General features: G+C 37.2%; 1 protein-coding gene across 1 annotated transcript in view; it reads right to left on the bottom strand.

Moving 5' to 3' along the window:
* LOC306846466 (adhesion G protein-coupled receptor L1-like) overlaps window positions 1-17,973 on the bottom strand; it is a gene marked incomplete at both ends in the record, with an annotated part of 117,947 nt that overhangs the window by 65,606 nt on the left and 34,368 nt on the right. The window contains one exon of the mRNA XM_079379886.1: window positions 9,284-9,393. Coding sequence (XP_079236012.1) covers window positions 9,284-9,393 — 110 coding nt within the window. The remainder of the gene's footprint in view (window positions 1-9,283; window positions 9,394-17,973) is intronic.

Here is a 17,973-nt window from a genome sequence, read left to right as displayed (position 1 = left end):
CAAGAAAATGTGTAAATGTGACCACATCATCATACAGGAAGAAATTATTTGAATGACATATAAGGCAACTAATAGCAGTTTGATATGTTTTTACATATCAAACAGGGGTGGGTTTATCTAAAAGAGGAGAATAATTATTTTCATACTTGCCGAAGGTAATGACTGAAAAGCAGTTTGACCAATAGCGTGCAGTTATTGTACATAATCAACCAATTGTTGTAAAAGCAATGCAAATAGATACACATATAATGTATGCAGACTGTAGAGAGCTTGTCAACAGAAAAACAGGACATTTAAGGTGATTCAGAAATCCCAGGCAGGACAAAAGAGGATGTATGGTCACTCCAATCAATCATCTAGTCCAATTTAAACCCCGTCAGTGACCAATTACAAAGTTCATAAAACCATATTCTAATGATTTTATCTGGATTTTCCAGCAGGACTTTCCAGTTGTTCTCCTTATTCAATACACTTCGGCCATTGCATGGTTTCTCTCTCTTTCTGGGTTTAGTTTACTCTGTCTGTTTGTATGTAAGAGCACAGCTTTGAAGTGTATGGCAGAGAGACAGCCAGCATGTGACAGTGAGTGACAGCTTGTCTGGCTTACTGATCTGGATGTGCTAGCAGTGTTAGCCTTATCCATGGGTGACACACATAAGTGCTCAGGCAACCGCTAACCGCTAACGTTAGCGATATGTGTCTGCCTGTAGCTGACGACACGCAAGCAATGTGTGAAGCTCAGCGTCTTTGCCCCCTGAGACCCATTGTGTCTCCTAAAAGACAAACTGGAGTGTCTGAAGAAGGGGATCTCGAGGGAGAAAGGGATGGAGCGATCAGCGGAGAAAAGAGAAGGGAAGAGCCTGTGAGGGTTTAAGGTTCTGAAGTTGAGGTCTTTGAAGTGATCTCACACATACAGACACGCTTACACTGTCTGTATAAAGGCAGCGGGCAGCCGTAATTGTTTAACTCACTCACACCATTTGAGAACTGATGAGCAGGGGGACTAAGGATGGGAATCAGTAGGAATTTAGGTTACTTACAGATTCCACTTAACGATTCCAGTTCCATATCGATTTCATTAGCAGTTCTTTTAGTACTTTTATGGAAACAAAATGACAACTCTGCTGAGAAAAGGAAAGAAAGAAAGAAAGAAAGAAAGAAAGAAAGAAAGAAAGAAAGAAAGAAAGAAAGAAAGGCTGGAAATGGTTTTAAAGGTGTTCTGGGCCTTTTTTTGCTGGCAGACTGGAATGACTGGCTAGGAAGCAAACCAACTTACACTACCATTCAAAAGTTTATTATTATTATTATTATATATTTTTTTTTTACTGATTATAAGTAACAGTAAAGACATTTAAAATGACACTAAAGATTTCTACTTCAAATAAATGCTGTTCTATTGAACTTTCTATTAAAAGATTTATCGTAGTTTTCCCCATTGGTATATTGGTATTGGAAATGTTTATTGAGCACCAAATCAGCATAATATAATGCTTTTTGAAGGATTATGTGCCATTAAAGACTGGAGTAATGGAGTAAAATATATTAAAAAAGGAAACAGTTAATTTAAATTGTAATAGTATTTCACAATATTACTGTTCTTATTGTATTTTTGCAGCTTCACTGAGCATTAGAGACATCTTACCAAACCTAAGCATTTGAATGGTAGTGTAGGCTTGTTCAAGCAGGTATTTCAAAAGGGAAAATCCAGTTGTGAATGTATCTTTATCTACATGTTGTCATATGAGCAACCTGTCAATAAGTACACAGAGAACTACACAGTACACATGATACAGTGACAGTTCTCATTCATTTTGAGTGAGTTTTTTGACCGATTCATTAAAATGACAAATTAATGATCTGATTTGTAAGTGAATGATTGCATTTTGCATAACCAGCAAGGAAAGCAAACTGGAAAGAATTATTGTCTATGTATTTTCTTTGCTGCATTTACTTTAATTGCATTAAATTTATACTGCAAAATCAAAACTGTATAATTTTTTGTGGCATTTTTCCTGTAAAACTCCAACAGAAATGTATTCACCCTAAGGGTGACATAACAGAACTAATGCAAAGTGTTTCATTTTATTAAAAAAATAGCCGACAGAGACATCCCTCTGTGTGTGTGATTTCATCGCTTGTTTAACAGTGATGCAATCTGACGAGAACATTACGCACTGGTCTTTGCATGAAGGAACAAGCTCTCTCTCTCTCTCTCTTTCTATACAGATGCCTCAACAATGGTGATTCATATGAGACTTCATTGAGGGACCATGGCATATGTGCCGTCTCTCTGTGTGACCTGGATTTGAATCATACCAAAAGTGTTTTTCCCCTTGAGCCAGAGAGAAAGACAGTGAGGAAGACAGAAACATAAAGATAGAATGACAGAAGGATAGATGCATAGACCTCTATATAGATAGACAACAGAAAGATAGAATGATAGCTAGAATGACAGAACGATAGATAGATAGATAGATAGATAGATAGATAGATAGATAGATAGATAGATAGATAGATAGATAGATAGATAGATAGATAGAGAGATAGATAGATAGATAGATAGACCAACAGAATGATCGATAGATAGGATTGATAGTCAGATACAGTATATGGAAAGAAAGAAAGAAAGAAAGAAAGAAAGAAAGAAAGAAAGAAAGAAGGATCAATAGACAGATACAGTACATGAATTGATAGAATGACAGAATGACAGAATGATAGAATGACAGAATGATAGATAGAACGATAGATAGATAGATAGATAGATAGATAGATAGATAGATAGATAGATAGATAGATAGAACAACAGAAGAGAAAGAAAGAAAGAAAGAAAGAAAGAAAGAAAGAAAGAAAGAAAGAAAGAAAGAAAGTAGGATCAATGGACAGACAGTACATGAATTGATAGATAGATAGATAGATAGATAGATAGATAGATAGATAGATAGATAGATAGATAGATAGATAGATAGATAGATAGATAGATAGATAGATAGAACAACAGAAGAGAAAGAAAGAAAGAAAGAAAGAAAGAAAGAAAGAAAGAAAGAAAGAAAGTAGGATCAATGGACAGACAGTACATGAATTGATAGATAGATAGATAGATAGATAGATAGATAGATAGATAGATAGATAGATAGATAGATAGATAGATAGATAGATAGATAGATAGATAGATAGATAGATAGATAGATAGATAGATAGACCAACAGAATGATCGATAGATAGGATTGATAGTCAGATACAGTATATGGAAAGAAAGAAAGAAAGAAAGAAAGAAAGAAAGAAAGAAAGAAAGAAAGAAAGAAAGAAAGAAAGAAAGAAAGAAAGAAAGAAAGAAAGAAAGAAGGATCAATAGACAGATACAGTACATGAATTGATAGAATGACAGAATGACAGAATGATAGAATGACAGAATGATAGATAGAACGATAGATAGATAGATAGATAGATAGATAGATAGATAGATAGATAGATAGATAGATAGATAGATAGATAGATAGATAGATAGATAGAACAACAGAAGAGAAAGAAAGAAAGAAAGAAAGAAAGAAAGAAAGAAAGAAAGAAAGAAAGAAAGAAAGAAAGTAGGATCAATGGACAGACAGTACATGAATTGATAGATAGATAGATAGATAGATAGATAGATAGATAGATAGATAGATAGATAGATAGATAGATAGATAGATAGATAGATAGATAGATAGATAGATAGATAGATAGATAGATAGATAGACAAGAATGTGATTGATACCGCAGGAACATTTCTTCATAAATCTGTGATGGAAATGTGGGGAGAAAGAGAAAATGAAAGTGTTAGTTGACTCATTCACGTTTCCTCTTCCACCTGTAGAGAAAAAGACCCAGACATCCAACACAATCATACGAACATAAACACTCGCGCATTACAAACACGTCAAGCGCTGGTGCATGCGGACTCGGTTTGATTCTTTCAGCGGCTTCCAGCTTTATTTGCCTGTCACTGGTGAACAAGTACGGTGGCCCTTGAGCCTCCTCAGCCCAGCGGTCTCAGCAATGCTATCAATTACTCATATGATAATGAGGGACGCTAATGAACACACACCTGAGGAGCACAGCCAGCAGACGTCGCGTGCTTGACATCGCTAACATTGCTCATGCTTTTCTCTGGCATCACGAGGTGGAGTTGGAGACGAATCCATCGGCAAACTGTTTGCGCATGTCACTCCACGCACATTCATGAGATTCACGAATTATGTAGGCCTAATGCATATTAATGACTCTCAGCTGCGGCATTTCAAAGCTCTCCGTCTCTCTCTCACAAAGACCAAATTACACCAAAACACCTAGTGCTCATACATACTCCCACTGTTTAACACTTCCTGAAGAGTTTGGACTGGAACGCCACTAAAATATTTTCTTTCACATTTACATCCTTAGAAAAAAAATATTCTAAGGATTTATAAGGCTAAAGTAAAACAAGCAAATGCAGTCGGGATGTGCACTGAATATAAACAACTGCATCTACTTTTCTTAGCTTCGGGTGAAGAAATGCAGTCCTACAGCGACATGGCAAGTTATACCATACTGTGTAATATTAAGTGCAATGTAATTTGCATAAAACTATTTGGGCATTTCAGCTACGCTTAAAATGTATGGATTTGATCATATTACATAACATAAAACAAGTGGAATTTATTTCCAAGTGAGAAAATTTATTTAATTATTATAGTGGATCATTTTGGTGAAACCTTCTGGATAAATGTTTTAAAATACATATTAGGGTCACTGTTAAATAACCTTTTACAATTATCCAATTCCAAATGTCAAACATAAAATCATTATTATTATTGTTATTATTATTATTATTATTATTATTACACACATAATTATTTTTACAAACATGTCTTACAAATGCACATTGACAAGTTTATGTAGTTAATATAATTGAACTGTAATAATAATAATAATAATAATAATGCAAAATTTGCTAAAATAAAGATAAATTAAATATAACTAAATACAATTTAATATAATAATTAAATATATTTACTTTTAGTATAAAACTGTAGTTCTTTCAACATAACTCTGCTTTTAAGTAATATAATTAATTGTGATTAATATAAATAATAAAATAATAATCATATAATAATAATATTATAATTATAATAATAATAATAATAATAATAATAATAATAATAAATCACAGATATTAAATATGATTTGTGCATTAAAGAGCTGACTGTGTACTTCTTTATATATAATTCTGCTTTTAATTAATATATTTAATTATAATCACTAGAAATAATATAATAATGCAAAAGTTTACAAATAAATAAATCACAGACATTAAATATGGTTTATTTTAGCATTAAAGAGCTGACCAGCCACACACTCCACATTTTGTCAGGAAGTGCATTACCATAGAAATGAATAACGTCTGATTCCGAGGATGTGAACAGCACAGAGTAATTGTCATCTGGTAATTATGTAATTCTGGCATGACGTGACCATAAAATAACTCTTAAAGCACCAAGGCACTAGTCACTTTGATTGGCTGCTGCTCCATTTGAGCCCATAAGTCGCCTATTGTGAAGACTAACCTAAAACTAAATTCCTTTAAACGCATCTAATTGCCTTTTCTTGACCTGGCTAAGGTTATCAGATAAGCTACCGCAAGTATCACGTGTGTGCGGTCTTGTTATATAATGCAAAAACGACACTGGACACCGGACACCGAGGAGAGATGCCAACCGACTGGACTAAACAGATTTGTGCCACAAGAGCAAATAAGGACGTATTACAGAGTTTGTGGATGCATTAATGCTTCTTGGCCAACATGGCCTCAGACTGTATGGAGTTTGAGTAAGTCTTCGCTGACTGAGTCAGGCGCTGCTGTTTGTCTTTATGGGCCGCTGTTTGGAGCAGAGCTGCCTGTTTGTCATTTCCTCGGAGACACTGAGCTCTGTGGAAATGAGGGCCAGAAAGTTTGACTCCTGCTGGCACCCAGCACCCGACTTTGACATGTTGGCTGCAGTCGCAGTTGTGCGCAAATGAGTGTGTGTATGTGTGTGTGTGTATGTGTGCATGTAAGACAGTTTGGCTGAATCTGTCGCCGTTCTGTCTCGTGTGGCTGTTATCATGGAGGCTCGCACACAAACAGGAGTCTGTCAGAAGCGCCGCAAGCCAAGCTACGTCCATAAATGCAGTAGCCCTTATTCCTCCATCCTTACATATTAAATAAACAAACAAATGGACATATGTCAGCAGTAAACGCCAATAACGGCGCAGAACGTGTTCTCCAGTAGTCGTGAAAGATGGGGCATTATCAGAGCAATTAGGCGCAGTAAATTCAATTAATCTCGACAAATCTCCACAGAGGCCCGAGCGATGCCACCATCCCCCGGTAATTAAAAATGGCCGAATTGGTTCGGCGTTTGAGGGGCGTGATGTCTGGATTAAATTGAGGCGTGTTTCTATTTATTCCGGCACGCTAGCCAACAACATGTGGAGCCCAAAGAGGAGCATGTCCCTTCCGTGCCCGCAGTCCCTCAGGGGAGATGCGACTGATGGAGGATTCCAATAATTGCCTCTTCTTTGTCACTTCAGACAGCGAGAACTTTTCATCATGGAGGAATCAGGTCCCAATTTTCCTAGCCACTCTATTCCTCAAACACCATAAACAAAGTTTTTAAAAATAGGAGATAAAATGCAAGTCAGCAGCCAGTTAATCACACATCCTCTCACCTCTGCGCATGGTGCTATTTCAAACCAACATGCTAGAAATGGCAACTGGGGAGGAAGAAAAAAAAGAGGAAAATAACTGTGACAGGCTAAATGAAGCGGTGAGCAGAGTGGCGAGGCGTGCAAGCATTTCAGCTGTGACTCACCTGCCGCTCGCCAACATATGTCATGCTAATGCACCAACTTAGCAGCCGTAAACTAGCCTGCCCTAAACGCTTACTGTACTCCTTCAAAAATACAACCTGTTTGGAGTGTCTAATATACTGTATATGTATATGCTCAAGAAAAAGAGAAAACCGAAGTCAAGCTATAGTTGGTTTTAAGTCATTTCGCTCCTGTATGACAAAAACAACAACAACATAATGATAATATACATACTGAAAACAAGTACTGTCAGATAATGAAGAAATGTTTTAATGAATACAAAATAGCTAAATATTGCTCAAATAATAATGAAACAAAATAATTTAGTAATGCTGAAAAAACAAAGATGAAATAATTAAAATATTGCTCAAATATAAAAAAAACAGACTACTATATCAAAAGTAAATCAAGTGAAGACAAAATAAAAAAGTTCTGTGAAATTAATTATTTGAAAGAAATAAAACATTTGATTACAAAGTGTTAAAACAGAATTTTGCTGATGAAACAAAACACTAGAGAGCAAATAATGAAATGCTGCCAAAATAATGCAAAACAAATAAAATGCAGTCAAAAGAGAGAGAAAATTGAGACCAACTAAACAAAGACAAAATAATTAAAAAAAGTGGTCAAAACAAATCAATCTACCAATAAATATTGTCAAAATATGAAACAAAATAAACACAAAGTTGTGACAACAACAAAGATAGAAAACAAAAGACAAGATAATAAAACACTTAAAATAACAAACAAAATATTGTCAAAATAATGAAGCAAAATAGATTAAATTCTGTCGACACAGACAAAACAACAGAATACTATTAAAATACGAAATAACAAAGAAAGACATAGTCTTTGAGAGAGAGGGAGAGACTAGCCGCTGCCTCTGAAGTAAATCTGAGTCTCGCTAAGCACCCGAAAGAGGAAAGCAAGGAACAGTATTTGCACTGTGTGTTTTGATGTGTTTGTGTGGAAGCGGATTTAGGATTACAGCCGCTGAGCAAAGGTGGTCAAAGAGTGTGGGCTGAAGAGTCTCATTGATTTTGTACAAGTGTGTGTGTGTGTGTGTGTGTGAGAGGGAGAAAGAGTTGGAGAGCTTTAAAGATAAATGCTCAACTCTCCTGGACGCCTCCCAAAACCTGCAAAAGAAAGAGAAAGAGACAGAAAAAAAAGTGGAAGTGATGGAGGAGATCAAATAAAAGCATGTCAAAGGGAAAAGAAAAGAGATGAAGGCTAAAGACAGTGTGCATGTGTGAGAAAAAAAAAAGGAGAATACAGCAGGTGAATCAGAAGAGAAAGAAAGAACAAAAATACAACCGAGTAAAAACAAAAATCTGGACAAGAAATCAAACTGTCAGAAGAGTGATTACGAAAATGAGAAGAGCACATGAAGAGAGCAGAACGCTGGAAAAAATAAAAAGAGAAAGGAGGATTAGCGGGCAGAGCGGACTGGCGGGTTGTAGTCCATCCTCTTTATTTCCTGTGGGAAGAGCAGAGAAACTGACCCCAGGATTATAGATTAGAGTTAATAAGCCCCTTCCCGCTCACAGTAAAACCCATTAACTTGCCCCCAACACCAAACCACCCTCCTAAAGCCCCACAGACCCACCCTCCGCTGAGTCGCGGCCCAGTCTGGACCACCTGCACACATAAAGTCGGAGCTCATGAGGGGGAGGAGGGGGTAACATCTGACGGGAGATTTTCACATGAGCCCGGCTCCCGAACTCACTGGAAATTCACACCCTGCCTCTCATTTGCAAGCGATGCGGAAAGCCGAGCGTTGCCATGGGAATATTAGCATGTGTGTGACTTTGGGTCATGTGTTCTGAAATAAATTTGAGGTTTGTGTTAACATTCCCATTGTGGAACACACACATGCGGCTTGCCGCCTTGCTCTCGCAGCCTCGCCACGGCCCAATTTTCATTTTGATTGTCTGTCAGAGGGGAGGTAAAGGTGTTTAATGCCAGATAAAGCACCCTCGGGGTCATTTTGTTACTGTGTGAGGTTGTGCACGAGTGTGTTTGTGTGCTTACGATCGCCAATAAAGGCTGAGTCTGCACAGCGCTGGGGATATTGCATGCTTATCTGCCCCAAGTTCGTGTGTTTGTTTGTGTACGGAGCACCTCCCCGATGTGAAAATCTCCCTCAGCCGCTGGAACGTCGCACTGTCGATGGAAAAAAAAAAGGTTTAAAATGTGAGTGTGTGTGTGTTAGAAAGAGAGAGAGCGTGTGTGTGTGTGCATGAAAGAAAGAACGCACTCGTGAGTGTGTGTGTGCGTGACGGAGCGTGAGCGAGTTTGTTTGTGAGTGTGGATGGCAGTAGCTGGTTGAGAGGGCGGGGTTTAGGTGGGGAGGTTGAAGGGGCGGGGCAGGAGAGGTGAGGGGGTGGGGCAATTGGGATGGAGTGTCTGTGTCATTACTCACTGTATGGCACACATTCATACTGGATCTCCAGGTACTTGTAGGTTCCTGGACAGGGGTCAGGAAAAACATCAGACCCAGCCACCACCACACATTGAGTCCGATTATTACACCTGAGAAGACAAGAGAGAAAGAGAGGAAAGCAAAGTCAACAATTATTCCATTAGTCAATAGAAGGATCTAGTTTTTACATTTTCTGAGTGAATGGGCTATGTATGGAAGGCCGTTTCTGCCACTGAATAAAATTTAAAAAGGTAATTGCAACTTTATTTATTTATTTATTTTTTGCAATTCTAACTTTTTTTCCTCAGAATTGCATGATACAAATTTAGTTATAAAGTTAGTTATAAAGTCAGAAATGCAAGATATAAACTTTTATTTATAAAAGCAATTCTGAGAACTAAAAGTCATAATTCTGAGAAATTGTGAGAAAAATATCAGAACTGCAAGTTTATATCTTGCAATTCTGACTGTATTTCTTGCAATTCTGAGTTTATATCCCATAATTCAGACTTTTTTTTATGCAGGTAAAGAATATGACAGTGTTTACATGTACCAACTACAGAACCCCATGGACCAAACATGTAACATATAAGAGAAAAAAAAAAAAACACTAAGTAAAGAAGGTGACAACATTTACACGTGCCAAAATGTAGAAACACTTGGACAAACAAACATATATACTGATGGCCAACATTACAAGTCCATTTTGATAAACTCCTGTATTTGCATTCATATGTCTGTGAGCATGCATGTGTGTGTGTGTGTGTGTGCATGTTTATGTGGTTTATGAGGACACAAATTTGTATAATGACATCGGTATGACAGAGGTATTACAATATGAAGGTGGTTTATGAGGACACTGCCTATGGCCCCGTAATTCAAAAGGCTTAAAAAACATACTAAATGGTGTTTTTTTTTTTGAAAATCTAAAAATGCACAAAGTCTCCTGTGAGGGCTAAGTTTAGGTGTAGGGTTGGTGTAGGGCAATAGCACACACAGTTTGTTCAGTATAAAAACCATTACGCCTATGGAGAGTCCCCATAAACCACAAAAAACAACATGTGTGTGTGTGTGTGTGTGTGTGTGCGTGCGTGTGTGCGTGTATGCATGTTTTTGTGACAAATGAGGACATAAATTTGTATAATGACACAGGTATTACAAGGTGAAAGTGACTTTTTAGGACATTGACCCATGTCCCCACTTTTAAAAACACTTATAAATCATACAGAGTGAGTTTTTTGGGGAGGGAAGTAGAAATGCACAGTCTCCTGTGAGGGCTAAGTTTAGGTGTAAGGTAATACACATACAGTTTGTACAGTATAAAAACCATTACGCCTATGGGATGTCCCCAGTTTTCACAAAAACAAACGTGTGTGTGTGTGTGTGTGTCATTGTGTCTAGGGTTGGGGAAGGAAGCATACAACTGAAATAGTATCATTATAGATTGATAACAGATATAAGTAGTGTAAAAAAATAAAAAATAAAGGCAAATAAATAAAGACAAATTATAATAATAATAATAATAATAATAATAATAATAGAGACAACAAATGTTATTAGCAACAATAATAACCATAATAATATTAATGATAATGATTATGATAATAATAATAATAATAATAATAATAATAATAATAATAATGATTTCATCAAAACTGGAAAAGGGTGGAGGACAATGAAGAGGGCAAGTAAAAATAATAATATTATTAATATTAGTATTGAATTATAAATTAATAAATGTTTAATATTCCTCCGATCCCACCGTGGCTGCGACATATCAGAACTTAACTCCCCAGCCCATGTCACACCCCAACGGGGGTGCCAGGGAAGGATGCTGCTGGGCAACAGGGCCCATAATTCTGACTTTATAACTAGAAATTCTGAGAAAAATGTTTAACCCTTGTGTGGTGTTCATATTTTTGTTACTCAGCAAGTGTTTGTGGGTCTGGTGGACCCGCTGCATTTTGGGTTTTTTAATTCAACACAATTAAAAAATGTGTTAAAATACTCAACAGATGTTTACTTCATCCCAATTACAAGCAATATAAACAGCATGTATGGTTGATATTTGCCCTTTTCCTTTGTTAGATCACATTTATGAATTAAAGTGCTACAACCTTGTGTAGGAATGGCAGGGACAGAAACACAAAACTCACACTTAAGGTGATGATACACGAGGCAACATTTTGAGCAATGTTGCCCGGCAATGTTGCCGAGCGATGTTGCTCAGCCACTTTTCCATTGAGAATGGGCAACAAAATTGTATCTGGATCCGTCAGATCTGTAGTCGGCAATTTTTGAGATCCTCCAATCAGAATGCAAGCAGCGAATCACGTGACCAACTTGGAGCTGTCAGAAAAATTCAAACAAGATGGCGATTTCTCAGCTGCAGTGGAGCGAAGAAAAGGAGCGTAACCTTATATCTTTTTACGCTGGTAAGTTGTCATGTTTCAACCCAAAACAGATCATTTACCTTATTTAATGCTTAAAACACTTACAGTTATCCAACTTAAAGATGCAGTAAGCGATTTTTAAAAACTGGTCGGACGGAGCACCATAGCAAACGATAGGAGAGAGCGATTTGCAGAAAGTATGTAGAAAAAGAGATAAGAGTATACAAAAGAGAAAAGTTCAGATAAATATTACTGTAAAATGAAGGGTTATGATCAGGCAAGAGCTCTGGGACCCGCGATAATAGAGAGACCTAAAGTTAAGCGGTAATGTCTGAAAACGGAAATGTTTAATCTCCATACATGAGTATTAACTTGATTTGCGGTTTCACTGAAAAAAAGAAATACTGTTGTTGTAATGTTAGTTTTGAGTTGTTTGTCTGGAGCTGGTGCTGCTGGCGATCAACAACAAACTCTTGCTTGTATATTCTTGTGTAACGTTAAGTTAGGTCTTCTGTGTTGTTTGTGCTTCCTTTTCATTCATTTATTATATTAGCTTTATTTTTCGCGACATCCACTCTTGCATTGCGTGTGAAATGGAGGCCAGAGCTGGTGAGAGCTGTGCAGGTAAACCTATCTTCCCTGATCTAGGTACACCGGCGTACTTTTTAGCCCGATGCGATCGGGGTTTGAGACCAGGCAGTAGCATGTACAAGAATTTTGAAGGTGGAGCAAAGGGGGCGTGTTTGTTTGGGTTCATGTCAAATATCGACAGTGTTCAGCAACAATTCTAGGAGATCCCTTATTGCTCCTTTAATGTGCTCAGCTTGTAATTCATGATTTTACTACATAGTTAGCTAGCTAGCTGACTTATTTCGTTAACAGTGTTTATCTAACATTGTCTTGTTTTGTCTGTCCGTGTACACATACAGAGAATGACTACCTGTGGAACCCAAAATCAAAACTATATAAACACCGGGACCTTAAAACGAAAGCCTTCCAGACTCTCTGTCAGCAACTGTCAGATGTTCAGCAAGTTACCGGTACATCCAATTGTGAAAATTTCTTTATGCATATATATGAAATAAGCCTGGCTATAATCAGTGTTGGGGGTAACGCATTACGAGTTACGTAATAATATTACTTTTTTCAAGTAACTAGTAAAGTAACGCATTACTTTTTAATTTACAAGAAAATATCTGAGTTACTTTTTCAAAAAAGTAACGCCAGTTACTTTTTCCCCATTTATTAACTGTGTGAACATGCTGTTACTATAGATCTAAATGTGAATGTGAATGAATTCATCCCACTCGCAAAAAACAGATTTAGTATTCATCAAAATGAATTAAAACAGTGAAATGCAAACTCAGAATATGACGCAAACTGCAATAATTAAATATGTTAAACAACACAAATGTATCTAATCCCATTTTATTAACCAATGTCTTTGCTGCTTACCTTTGATGATCCAGTTCAACCATACTAATAAGCAAAAATGACTTTAGATAAACTAACAATTGTGCTTCATTGTTTTGTTATTGCCGAAGAGTGTTAAACCTTCTTATCCTGAGTTTTACTTTACAGACGTGAATTTACTTTTCCTTCACAAGATACAGGGCTTTTACATTTGTATTAATGTAATTTCTTGTATTAAAAACAATCAAGCCCTGCTCATATTTAAAAAGTAACGCAAAAGTAACGTAACGCATTACTTTCCATAAAAAGTAGCTAAGTAACGTAATTAGTTACTTTTTTAGGGAGTAACGCAATATTGTAATGCATTACTTTTAAAAGTAACTTTCCCCAACACTGGCTATAATAATGAATGCAATATTGCGTAGCTTGTCAGTGCCACAGCCCTACTTTGTCATATCACAGAGTATTTATATGTTACTGTTATTCTTAGAGGAAGACATCAAGAGGAAGTTTAAAAACCTCCGTACTATGTTTTTGAGGGAGCACAGCATGGTGCTGAAGAGCAGCAAATCTGGGTCCGGAGCTGAAGATGTTTACCACCCCAAGTGGAAGTATTACAACATCCTGTCCTTTCTACGTGACCCCTGCACCCCTGAAGAAAGCTCTGACAACTTGACTGTTTCGGATGCTCCCTCAACATCCCAGCCTCCACAGAACATCACATCTTCTCCTTTTCCTTCTACTTCTCCTTCCTTCTTTCCTTCAACACATACTCCTACTACTCCACCTCAACCCCAGTGCCACAAAGCTGTGTCTGAGCCCAGAAAGCAAAAAATTGATAAAGCTGCAGAGGCCATGCAGTATGCTGTGGGTTTCCTAAAAAAAAAGGCCTCCTCACCACACACAGGGTTTTTAAATTATCTTGAGAGCTGTCTAGAAACTCTGCCTGACAACAAGGTGAAGAAGCTCAAAAGGCAGATAATTGAGCTGGCTCATGCTGTCCAAGATGAGGACTAGTATGTATATTAGTGTGTATATTAATCTGTAATTTTAATTTATTTAATATAACAGTAATATATAATAATATAGTATATTAACTTATTTAACTTATTTCATTTTGTATTTTATGTTTTACATTTGCAAAGGTGGCTGAAGTGAAAAATAATAAACAAAACAAAATGTATTTGATTTGTAGTGTTTCATTTATTATCATCTTCTTGTGTTCTGTACATTAAACAAATTGGTTGAGGTTGTGACAGTGTGGAGGAAGCATAAGAAGTCAAGACATTGCATTCTCTTGCCAGCTTACTGCACCATTTGTGTTGAAGTAGCTACAGTACTCCTCTCTCACTTGTTTTGCCTGTAAAGACGAGTTCCTGTCTGAAGAAGCTGCAATAGGGTGCAGAAAGGTTACTTAATTATTTTGATAATGTTATGGCACACACACACACATATATATATATATATATAATTTATTTTTGTTGTTGTTGTTGTTCTCAATATTTAAAACAGCTGAGTTAATTTTTTTTTTCAGGATTCTTTGATGAATAGAAAGATCTAAAAGATCATTCAAAAGCTTGGAGTCTATAATTTAATATAAAAAAGTATAAATTTTTATTTAGCAAGGATGCTTTAAATTGATCAAAAGTGATGATAAAGACATTTATAATATTACAAAAGATTTCTATTTCAAATAAATGCTGTTCTTCTGAACTTTCTATTCAAGAAACCTGAAACATTCTACTCAGCTGTTTTCAACATAATAATAATAAATGTGTTTTGAGCAGCAAATCAGAAAATTGCATATCTTCTGAATGTAACTGAAGTAGTTAAGGATGCTGAAAATTTAGCTTTGAAATCAAAAGACAAAATTACATTTAAAATATATTCAAAAAGAAGGCAGTTATTTTCAATTAAAGCATCAATTTGTAAATGCACCTGTGTGTTTAAGAACATGAACAAAGAAACAAAGTAACAAAAAAAAAAAAATGACAAAGATACAAATGTACTAAATGGTGCTTTATTTTTATTTTCTAGTCTAAGTAAAATACCCTACAAAGAAATCTAATAAAATAGCCGAATGTAAAATTACACTGCATAGTTGTTCACAGTGTAATTTGATAGATTAATGCGTATTAAAGCTAACGTTATTCAGATTAAAATAACTGAGTGATTTTCTCTTTACATTTTGTTGTTTGATTTTCTCCCTGCTGTTCACGTCAATTTAAGACTTAAACTGTGTTTAAATGAATACTCTCAAAATACTGACGTGTGTGTATTTGATCGTTTGGACGCACACTCAAAGCCTCAAATTTGCTTTCCCTTTTTGATACGCGCACACAAATCAGCCTTAAAAACAGCGTCTCCAGCTCGGATTATTGTGCTTTCAACGTTTCAACATGCTTTCAGCGTGAGATAGAATTACCAAGATAATGTCTAACTTAGCAATAATAAATGTATGTATATTTTCTTAATATTAAGTATTTTCTTAACTTCTCCAGTACTGACCGAACAGTTAACGTCAGAGTTTATTGATACACCGGTCTTTCATAATTTTTAACCCCTGGGATATTTAATACTGCATACCCATCACAATACTATTTTGAAAGTTAAATCATCTAAAATGATGGAATAATTACATGTAATATAAATTGTTGTGTGTAATAACTATGGCAAATTTAACCAGATAATCTATTTAGTTTTGTGCTATAATTAAGTAAAATTGTTGAAGCCAAGACAACAGTAACAGCTGCAAAAGTTTCCGCGTCCATCTTTGCTGTGTCCGTCTCCTTGGCAACAGATTTGCTCCTCTCTGATTGGTTGTTGCCAACTGTCCGTTGCCCTAATTAGTTGCCCTGTGTCTCACCTGGTTGCCGGTTGACGGCAACATTGCCCAAAGTTGCCCGGCAACATTGCTCAAAATGTTGCCTCGTGTATCATCACCTTTACATTCACACTCTCACAGACCCTCTCTCTCTCTCACTCACACACACACAAACACACACACATACTAACAGCAGGCCCAGACAATAGGAGGACAGAGTGAAGTTTCCACTCTTTTCATTATCCAGTACGTAATGTGTGTGTGTGTGTGTGTGTGTGTGTGCATGTTTATGTGGTTTATGAGGACACAAATTTGTATAATGTCATGGGTATGACAGAGGTATTACAATATGAAGGTGGTTTATGAGGACACTGCCTATGTCCCCGTAATTCAAAAGGCTTAAAAAACATACTAAATGGTGTTTTTTTTGAAAATCTAAAAATGCACAAAGTCTCCTGTGAGGGCTAAGTTTAGGTGTAGGGTTGTGTAGGGCAATAGCACACACAGTTTGTTCAGTATAAAAACCATTACGCCTATGGAGAGTCCCCATAAACTACAAAAACCAACAGCCTTATTTTGTGTGGAATTTACCTATGTTTGGACCTATTAAAGACTATTATCCTTCATCTTCGTGCGTGTTCATCAACTCCGTACCGTGACAATAATATAATAATATAATATAATATAGAGTAAAGACAATAAACAGATCGTAATTTGTGTGGGTGTGTGTTTTGATGATCAATTACTAGTTACAGAGAACAAAACCATCTAAAATGTTAATCTACTGTATATAAATTTGAAAGATTGTCTATATCAGGGGTTTACAATCTTTAATAATATAATATAATATAATATATGCTAATATACTGCAATATATAGCATGAAATAAAATTAAATAAAACAATTTAGGCTAATACAGTGGGGATCGAAAGTTTGGGAACCCCTTGCAGAATCTGTGAAAATGTGGATAATTTTACCAAAATAAGAGAGATCATACAAAATGCATGTTATTTTTTATTTAGTGCTGTCCTGAGTAAGATATTTTCCATAAAAGATGTTTACATATAGTCCACAAGACAAAAAAATAGCTGAAATTATTAAAATAACCACATTCAAAAGTTTGGGAACCCTTGGTTCTTAATACTGTGTGTGGTTACCTGGATGATCTACGACTGTTTTTTTGTTTTGTGATGGTTGTTCATGAGTCCCTTGTTTGTTCTGAACAGTTCCCTTCCAGGAACATCGAGCTGCGTCCGGAGACGCTATGGGAACGCCATCAGCATAACCGGCACTCTGAATATTGTATACAACCAGTCTAATGGATGGGCTAGGCGTCACGGGCGGAGTGACGTCACGACCAGGTATATAAGCACGTGCGGCGGAGCCGGCGTCAGCTTTTTGTCATTCAGCAAGCGCTCTGTGTGTTGTCAGTCTGATTCTCTGTCTTGTAAGTCCTATTTGGTGTTGTTTGTCTCAGAAACAAAGGAGAAGATGCCTAAGTTAGGCAAAGACGAGGGCGATCCCAGATCGCGTTTCAGGTGGTGTGTTAGTCCTTGCCCTCGTTACATCACGAGTGGGGACACACACACAACCTGTGCGTGGTCTGCTTGGGTGCGGCATCGGCTCTTGAGGGAGCCGATTGCCTGCACTGTGAGCGGCTCCCCACGCGGTGTTGGCCTCGCTGCTGCTGAGGCAGAGTGGCGGCTGCACGCGTGGGGCTCGCAGGCTGATCTGGCTGGCGAGAGTCAGACGGGCATGTCCCTATCTCCTCCCGTATCCGCCAGATCTGGCGCCCCGTCTCTCGGTGCGGAAGCGGTTCTCTTTCCCCAGAGACGAGGGCTCGACGCTTCATCTCTCTTCCTCCGAGGAGGTTGATGAGACGAGCGTTGACAAGGTTTTCGCCGCCTCAGTCGCTCCAATGTATAGCGAGCTCTCCAAGCGCGCTGTCGGTCCCGCTTTTGCAAAATCAGAGCGGTGGCTGCGCTTGCGCAGCTCGCATGTGGATCATCAGATCCAGCGCCCGCTCTCTGTGCTTGGAAGCGGTTCTCTTCCCCCAGAGA

Source organism: Barbus barbus (genome assembly GCF_936440315.1).
Source record: "Barbus barbus genome assembly, chromosome: 3".
In the NCBI taxonomy this organism is placed as follows: Eukaryota; Metazoa; Chordata; class Actinopteri; order Cypriniformes; family Cyprinidae; genus Barbus; species Barbus barbus.
This window is presented reverse-complemented; position numbering and strand designations above follow the sequence as displayed.